This window comes from Salvelinus fontinalis, unplaced genomic scaffold (assembly GCF_029448725.1).
Source record: "Salvelinus fontinalis isolate EN_2023a unplaced genomic scaffold, ASM2944872v1 scaffold_0283, whole genome shotgun sequence".
Classification (NCBI taxonomy): domain Eukaryota; kingdom Metazoa; phylum Chordata; class Actinopteri; order Salmoniformes; family Salmonidae; genus Salvelinus; species Salvelinus fontinalis.
In genome coordinates this window covers 116,443-124,870 of record NW_026600492.1, presented here as the reverse complement: position 1 = coordinate 124,870, position 8,428 = coordinate 116,443, and the positions used below count along the sequence as shown (strand labels likewise).

The following is an 8,428-nucleotide window of genomic DNA, read 5'->3' as shown; positions in this document are numbered from 1 at the left end:
GGGGCAGTTGAGTGAGCTGGGGCCTTTTATTACATGATGAGAGAGTTAGAGAGGACCTACCCTTCCTCTGGGAGCCTGTCAGCTGTGACATGATGAAAGAGAGTTAGAGAGGACCTACCCTTCCTCTGGGAGCCTGTCAGCTTGTGACATGATGAGAGAGTGAGAGAGGACCTACCCTTCCTCTGGGAGCCTGTCAGCTTGTGACATGTTGAGAGAGAGTGAGAGAGGGCCTACCCTTCCTCTGGGAGCCTGTGACATGATGAGAGAGTGAGAGAGACCTACCTGTAAGATATGTGTTATAAACATACTTCTATTTGAAGAGCTTTTTGACCATTCAGGGAGCTAATCTCAAACACTCATGAAAACATGAGAAAAATATTGTCCACACGAAAGATAGAATTTGGTAATAAAAAAGATTCTTGAAAAGTTATATGCATGAAAATAAAGATGTTTAAAAAATGTGACATTTTGGAGAGGTTTCTGCAGACTATATGGGAGGCCTAAGCCTTGTTATGGATACATGTCTGTAAAGAATGACTGGTATAAGATATCAGCTCCATTTTTATTGAACATGTTGAAAAGATGTTGGGGAATCACTGGAGGGAAATGTTGACCAACTGAGCATCTCAGTGTACAGTTTAATAAACACAATAGGCATTTTGTTACATTTCAGTCTTCTGTGATGTATTTAAAGTGTCACATTGGGATGCAAATTCAAACATGAATACATTTAAACTGTATCTGACATGGTACTGGTGTCTTCTTTTTTAAGCCCATAACCATGTGTGTGATGTGTCAACAAAAAAGCCCCCCCCATAAAAATATCCTGCAACAGAAAGCTGCACAATATGTTGAGTAAAGTATTTTGCTTACCATGACAATATCAAACCCAACTCCATGTGTTGCCACTATTATGTATCCTACCATGACTATATCCAACCCTATTCCATGTGTTGCCACTAACATGTATCCTACCATGACTATATCCAACCCAACTCCATGTGTTGCCACTATCATGTATCCTACCATGACTATATCCAGCCCTACTCCATGTGTTGCCACTATCATGTATCCTACCATGACTATATCCAACCCTACTCCATGTGTTGCCACTATCATGTATCCTACCATGACTATATCCAACCCAACTTCATGTGTTGCCACTATCATGTATCCTACCATGACTATATCAAACCCAACTCCATGTGTTGCCACTATCATGTATCCTATCATGACTATATCCAACCCAACTCCATGTGTTGTCACTATCATGTATCCTACCATGACTATATCAAACCCAACTCCATGTGTTGCCACTATCATGTATCCTACCATTACTATATCCAACCCAACTCCATGTGTTGCCACTATCATGTATCCTACCATGACTATATCCAACCCTACTCCATGTGTTGCCACTATCATGTATCCTACTTGGCTGAAGCTTTGATCCAGTGGAAGAAGTATTGAGGAGCAGGGAGGTTAAAGGTCACTTCAGGACACAGCTGTTACTCTACACTATCCCTAGATAATCCAGTAATAAGAGAACATTTATACATTATTTAGGGCTCTATAACATCTCTATCTATATATAACATCTCTATCAATTATTATTATTATTTTTTTTACCCAATTCCATTTTCTCCGTTTAGGTTTTCCAGGTTTCTGATTTGTCCCTGTTTTTCTGCTTTTTGCTCTAAATCACACTGTTAATAGAAAACTACTGCAGCATAAATACTGGAGGGGTCAGGAGACACTGTGGTCCCATCCGATGAGACCCCGGACAGGGCCAAACAGGAAGGATATAACCCCACCCACTTTGCCAAAGCTCTACACAATATTCTGCTGCTGATGCCAGATGCCATAGCAGTCTCTTTCTGATGTAAAGCAGAGGGTCACCGAGCATGTGGTGCAGGTGATGGGGGACTTCATCTTGCAAACAACACAGCAACGCCTCCATGCTGTGCCCTTTTGGCCCTTAGGGACATCCATGCCTGCACAAATATATTTGGGCAGATGAACACTTGTGGCAGGAGCAGAAGGGACAGGGCGTGGTGCAGTGGTGCTGTAGCCAGCAAGCTCCTTGATGACCTGCTCTCTGAAGGCTTTCTGTGAGAGGAAGGGCTTTCCACAGCTCTTAGCCATTTCCTTGTGTAGGATGAATGCATTCACCACAGCAATGTCGACGAAATGATAGAAGAAGGTCTTGTACCATTTCATTGTCTTATGCAGAACATTGTAATAGCCTATCAGCGCATCTGATAGGTCCACACCTCCCATGCTCTTGTTGTAGTCCTTTACTGCAGCTGGAATGGGGACATTTTTGGTGGTCCATACCCCGTCCTTGACACGTCTGACCACATGATCCCCATTGAAGGATTTGTGGATTGTTGTGCACATCACCACCTCTCTGGTGTCCATCCACTTCACAAAAAGCAGGCCATCTTCACGGATCCATCGCATGGTCCCCCGCTCAGCCTGCTTAGGCATGTCGTTCACCTTCGTCTTCGGAAAGCCCACCCTGTTGGTACGAATGGTGCCACAAGCCCACACTTCCCGCTTCCTAAGGTCTGTGAACAGGGTAGGGCTTGTGTAGAAGTTATCCACAAACAGTTTGTAGCCCTTCCCTAGCAGTTTAAAATCCAATAACTCCATTACAGAGTCATAGCCAAGTCCCTTACCGGTAGCAAAACTGTTCCTCCCCTCATAGACAAAAAAATTGCATGTGTAGGCACACACAGAATCAGCCAACACAAACAGCTTGTAACCCCACTTGGTTGGTTTGTTTCGCATGTATTGTTTGAGGCCAATTCTGGCCTTTGAGGCTACCATCCTCTCATCAATTGACACGTTCTGGGCTGGCTGAAAGTACGTCTTGCAGGCCTCAACAATACTGGAGTAGAGAGGTTTTATTTTGCACAGTCTATCAAACGTTGCTGTGCCTCTCTTCTTGTCATTCTCTTCATCAACCTTTGGGTCACTGATATGAAGCGCCTGTGAAAGAGCCAGAAACCTTTTGCAGGACATAACAGTCATGGGGAAAGGCAGTTGGTAGAGTGATGACGTTTTCCAGTAGTCCGTCAGGCTTTTCAGCTTCACCAGCCCCATGTAGATGACCAGTGAAAGGTAGCAGAAAAAGTCTGACATGGATATGGGCTTCCATGCTACCTTTTTGCCCGCCTGCTTCTTCTTCCCATACTTATTCGTGTTCGACACGAGCGAATCTACAACGGATTGTGTGAAAAACAACTGAAAAAGCTGAAGGGGGCTGTAAGTTGTGGTCGAGTTCACCTGAGGTCCTGGCTTCCTTTTCGGACGAAAAGTTGGTTGGGGTGGCTCCACATCATCTTCTAGGACAGTGTGCCAACGCCCTTCTGTCCCTTTGTTAGCAGGTGGCACACTTCCCCTCTTCCGCTTCTTTGTCGGTGCCTTCACACCTGTAGATGGCCCAGAGACAGCAGGGGTCCAGCTGGATGAACAAGTTGGAGCTGGGGGCTCCCAGTCGGAATCAGTGCCACTGTGAATGAAAATGTTCAGTTAGAATAGTTTCACATATGAGCCCTGTATCAACAGGTATAATAAACATATACACTGTTCAAAACAATAAAGGGAACACTTAAACAACACAATGTAACTCCAAGTCAATCACACTTCTGTGAAATCAAACTGTCCACTTAGAAAGCAACACTGATTGACAATAAATTTCACATGCTGTTGTGCAAATGGAATAGACAAAAGGTGGAAATTATAGGCAATTAGCAAGACACCCCCAATAAAGGAATGGTTCTGCAGGTGGTGACCACAGACCACTTCTCAGTTCCTATGCTTCCTGGCTGATGTTTTGGTCACTTTTGAATGCTGGCGGTGCTTTCACTCTAGTGGTAGCATGAGACGGAGTCTACAACCCACACAAGTGGCTCAGGAAGTGCAGCTCATCCAGGATGGCACATCAATGCGAGCTGTGGCAAAAAGGTTTGCTGTGTCTGTCAGCGTAGAGTCCAGAGCATGGAGGCGGTACCAGGAAACAGGCCACCAGGAGACAGGCCAGTACATCAGGAGACGTGGAGGAGGCCGTAGGAGGGCTACAACCCAGCAGCAGGACCGCTACCTCCGCCTTTGTGCAAGGAGGAGCAATGCCAGAGCCCTGCAAAATGACCTCCAGCAGGCCACAAATGTGCATGTGTCTGCAATATTTTTTTGAGCAGTGTATATATAAATAAATAAAAAAAATAAAAAAAATGAATATGCGACAGTTTAAACAAATGCATTAGCATGAGAAGCAAAAACCTATTTTACTTACTGGTCTAAAAGTGGATCTTTTCCTTCCAAAAACATTTCTTCCGCGCTGGAATCATAACTGTGGCCACTCACAGAGTCCTCATCCATTCCTTCTGTGTCACTCTCCTGGTCAATGTCTGCAATAATATCATCAAAATGTTTATACTTGGACTGAGATTTAGCTTTTCCACTCTTAGTAGCCATGTTTAACTTTTTCAGATTTGAGAAGTTTGTAGAAGAGAAGGAACTGCTGTGAAACGTAAACTACAGTGCGTCCTGTTTCCTTTCACCAGAGAATGAACTCTGTTGTGCACAGCTCTAGCATGATGGCTGTTTGTCCTACAAACGGCATTCACATACTGCTGGAAAGCCCAGCTCATTGGCTATCTAGCTAGGTTTCAAAACGATAGGTGGTCATTGGACCAAGACCCTTTATGGGCTACTTCAGGTGTTGTATAGCCAATACGTAATGTAGAATGATGAAACGAGAGTCTGAGGATTGCACAAAAACCAAACTTGACCGCGTTAAACAACGTTTAGCCAATTAGATTTCATAAAATTGTTTTGTTGCAAGTTGAAAGAGTCGGAATCCTTGCAGAATGCTGTTTCCAACATGGATCGTGTTAGGATATACACTACCGTTCAAAAGTTCGGGGTCACTTAGAAATGTCTTTTTGCCAATTAAAATCACATTAAATTGATCGTAAATACCGTGTAGACATTGTTAATGTTGTAAATGACTATTGTAGCTGGAAATGGCTGATTATTTGTGGATTATATAGGCCCATTATTATCTACAGAGGATCATTATCAGCAACCATCATTCCTGTGTTCCAATGGCACGTTGTGTTAGCTAATCCAAGTTTATCATTTAAAAGGCTAATTGACCACTAGAAAACCCTTTTGCAATTATGTTAGCACAGCTGAAAACTGTTGTTCTGATTAAAGTATATAAATAAAAATGGCCGCCTTTAGACTAGTTGAGTATCTGGAGCATCAGCATTTGTGGGTTCGATTACAAGCTCAAAATGGCAAGAAACAAAGAACTTTCTTCTGAAACTTGTCAGTCTATTCTGGTTCTGAGAAATGAAGGCTATTCCATGCGAGAAATTGCCAAGAAACTGAAGATCTCGTAAAAAGCTGTGTACTACTCCCTTCACACAGCAGCACAAACTGGCGCTAACCAGAATAGAAAAAGGAGTGGGAGGCCCCGGTGCACAACTGAGCAAGAGTACAAGTACATTAGAGTGTCTAGTTTGAGAAACGCCTCACAAGTCCTCAACTTGCAGCTTCATTAAATAGTACCCACAAAACACCCGTCTCAACGTCCACAGTGAAGAGGCGACTCCGGGATGCTGGCCTTCTAGGGGTGCCTTTTGCATCCCTTTGATATAAGTAGACATTATGCTCCAATATTGCATTTTAAAAGCCTGTTGTATTAGATCAGGGGAACTTTAATACAGACCACATGGAGAGTTTAATACATCTAATTGAAAAGTCCCCCAAAATATATGTACCAATGGCAGATTGCCCCTTCAACAACTCCTACAGTACAGAACAACATATTCAAGTGTAGAACTTCAGTAGAATGCCCCTTTAAAAAACACATTAGTTCAAGAACCGCATAGTGTGTGCCCCTGTTTAAGACAGTACTCACTGGTGTTAATCTGATATTCTGTCTCCTCCTCTTTCACTCCCAAGACGTCTTCCTTCTTCACCTCTACTGAGATAGCATTGTCTTCCTTCTTCACCTCTACTGAGATAGCATCGTCTTCCTCTCTGAAAGGTTCTTCCTCTCTTTCCTCTATAACATCCTCTCCTTCTTCCACGACATTGTTCAGTCCCAGAGCTTTTTTCTGCATACAGCAGACCTCCTCTTCTTTAGCAGGGGATGAGTAGTTTAGTGAACTCATGATCAGGGATGTTAGCTAGCTAGCTAGCATTAGCGACTAGCCTAGTGCTAGGCTCAGTATCAATATTTAACAAGTTTGCAAATTGAACAAGCAAATTAGGTTAAAGTTAACTAGTTGATACGTCAACTGAACTGTGTTCACAACACTGAGATTAGCTAATGTACATTAACGTGGTCTAAAGCGTCAATCTTTCAGTGTTATGTTGGCTAGCAAGCTACCGAGGTGGTTGAAAGAGTAGCCGTGGTGTTGTTCCTGAAGATGCGCCCTGTCCAGTAAATTATACGTCACGCAAGAAGCATCACATGAAAGACGCAAATCGCCATCTGCTGACTGGAGTGAGTAATGCAGTTTGGAAACAATAGTTACTACACTTTTTTGAATGGGAAAGAACGTCATAATAATTTTACAATAAGGTGATATATTTTCTCTTACGTCTTACAAATAAAACCGTCCTGTACACAGACGTAGAAGCTTAATATGAATATGTAGATGCTGAATAAATACGTATATGAATAGGTAGTGTTTTACTACACATTTGCTCTGTTCATTTTTCACATTAGTTTTTATCTAGATGTGACGGTACTATTCCCTTAAAGCTACGCTCTTTAAGATACAAATCATCCTGTAAACCAGGGGTGGGCAACTCCAGTCCTCGGGGGCCTGATTGGTGTCACACTTTTTCTCCCTCCCTAGCAAACACAGCTGATTAATCAAACTGCATTCTAAACTGAAGATCATGAATTGTTGATTATTGGAGTCAGGTGTGTTAGCTGGGGCAAAACTGTGACACTAATCAGGCCCTCGAGGACTGGAATTTCCCAACCCCGCTGTAAACAATAGAGCAAATGCATCACATTCACATAGCACTTGATTATCTGTAGTGCTTTACACTGAGTCTACAAAACATTAAGAACACCTGCTCCTTCCATGACTTAGACTGATCAGGTGAATCCATGTGAAAGCTATGATCCCAAGTTAAATCCACTTCAATCAGTGTAGATGAAGGGGGGAGACAGGTTAAATGAGGATTTTTAAGCCTTGAGACAAATGAGACATGGATTGTGTATGTGTGCCATTCAGTGGGTGAATTGGCAAGACAGAATATTTAAGTGTCTTTGAACAGGGGATGGTAGTAGGTGCCAGGTGCACCGGTTTGTGTCAAGAACTGCAAAGTTGCTGGGTTTTCCAGCTCAACAGTTTCCCATGTTTACCAAGAATGGTCCACCACCCTAACAGTGGCGGTCAGTGCCATTTAAAATGAGGCAGGACGATTTGTTTTTTCATGAGCATGGCCTTAATTGTATTACACCATATTAGAAGAGTGTCATTCATATTTCACTCACCCTGTTCAATGTAACTGCAATAGGTTTAGGCTTCTACATGATACTAACATTCCCCCTATACCCATCCTGAGGTTGCTACAACCCCACCTATGAATTAAAGTTTACAATGTAGGTGCAGACAGGTCGAGAGCAAATTTGAGGTGACAGACAGTGAAACATGGACAGACAGTGACACATTCAATACCACCTTGCACACTCTTGCCTGCATCTAGCTGAAATACGGTGTAATCATTAGTCCAACAGTTGCAAACAAGAGTTTCTATTGGACAAATTCAGGTATGTTTATCTCCATTTTGTTCCGTTTAAGAAATGTTTTTCAACAACAATCGGAGGAATGTGTGGTCTGTCATGAAGTTTAAGTAGCCTATATTTGATGTGATATATTCCTTTACACACTGGGAGAAGAATGTGTGTTCTCTCATGAACTGCAAGTAACCTATATTTGATGTGATATATTCCTTTCGAGACAGGATTGTGTCACGGATCTGTGGAAGTGGACCAAAGCATTTCTGCAGCATTGCAGGTCCCAAAAAACACAAGGGCCTCGATCATTCTTAAAAGGAAGTAGTTTGGAACCACCAAAACCCACCAAGACTCTTCGGAGGAGAAGGGCCTTGGTCAGGGAGGTGACTAAGAACCCGATGGTCACTGACAGAGCACCAGAGTTCCTCTGTGGAGATGGGAATACCTTCCCAAAGGACAACCATCTCTGCAGCACTCCACCAATCAGGCCAATCGGGCCAAGGTTCACCTTCCAACAGGACAACAACCCTAAGCACACAGCCAAGACAAAGCTGAAGTGGCTTCGGGACAAGTCTAGGAATGTCCTTGAGTGGCCCAGACAAAGCCCGGACTTGAACCTGATCGAACATCTCTGGAGAGACCTGAAAATAG

The 8,428-nt window shown here is 43.1% G+C and overlaps 1 protein-coding gene across 2 annotated transcripts; it reads right to left on the bottom strand.

Annotated features, from left to right (window-relative positions):
- Window positions 1-543: 543 nt before the first annotated feature.
- Window positions 544-6,442, bottom strand: LOC129845348 (piggyBac transposable element-derived protein 4-like). Of its 2 annotated transcripts, XM_055913241.1 has the most exons (4): window positions 6,030-6,442; window positions 5,936-5,996; window positions 4,301-4,415; window positions 544-3,517 (listed from the first exon to the last, which is right to left on the bottom strand). In XM_055913241.1, the coding sequence occupies exons 1-4, from the start codon at window positions 6,189-6,191 to the stop codon at window positions 1,831-1,833; spliced, it is 2,025 nt and encodes a 674-aa protein (XP_055769216.1). In that variant the 5' UTR covers window positions 6,192-6,442; the 3' UTR covers window positions 544-1,830. The 2 variants fall into 2 exon arrangements, with proteins under 2 accessions (XP_055769216.1, XP_055769214.1); XM_055913239.1 differs by having other exon boundaries at window positions 5,936-6,442.
- Window positions 6,443-8,428: the final 1,986 nt, after the last annotated feature.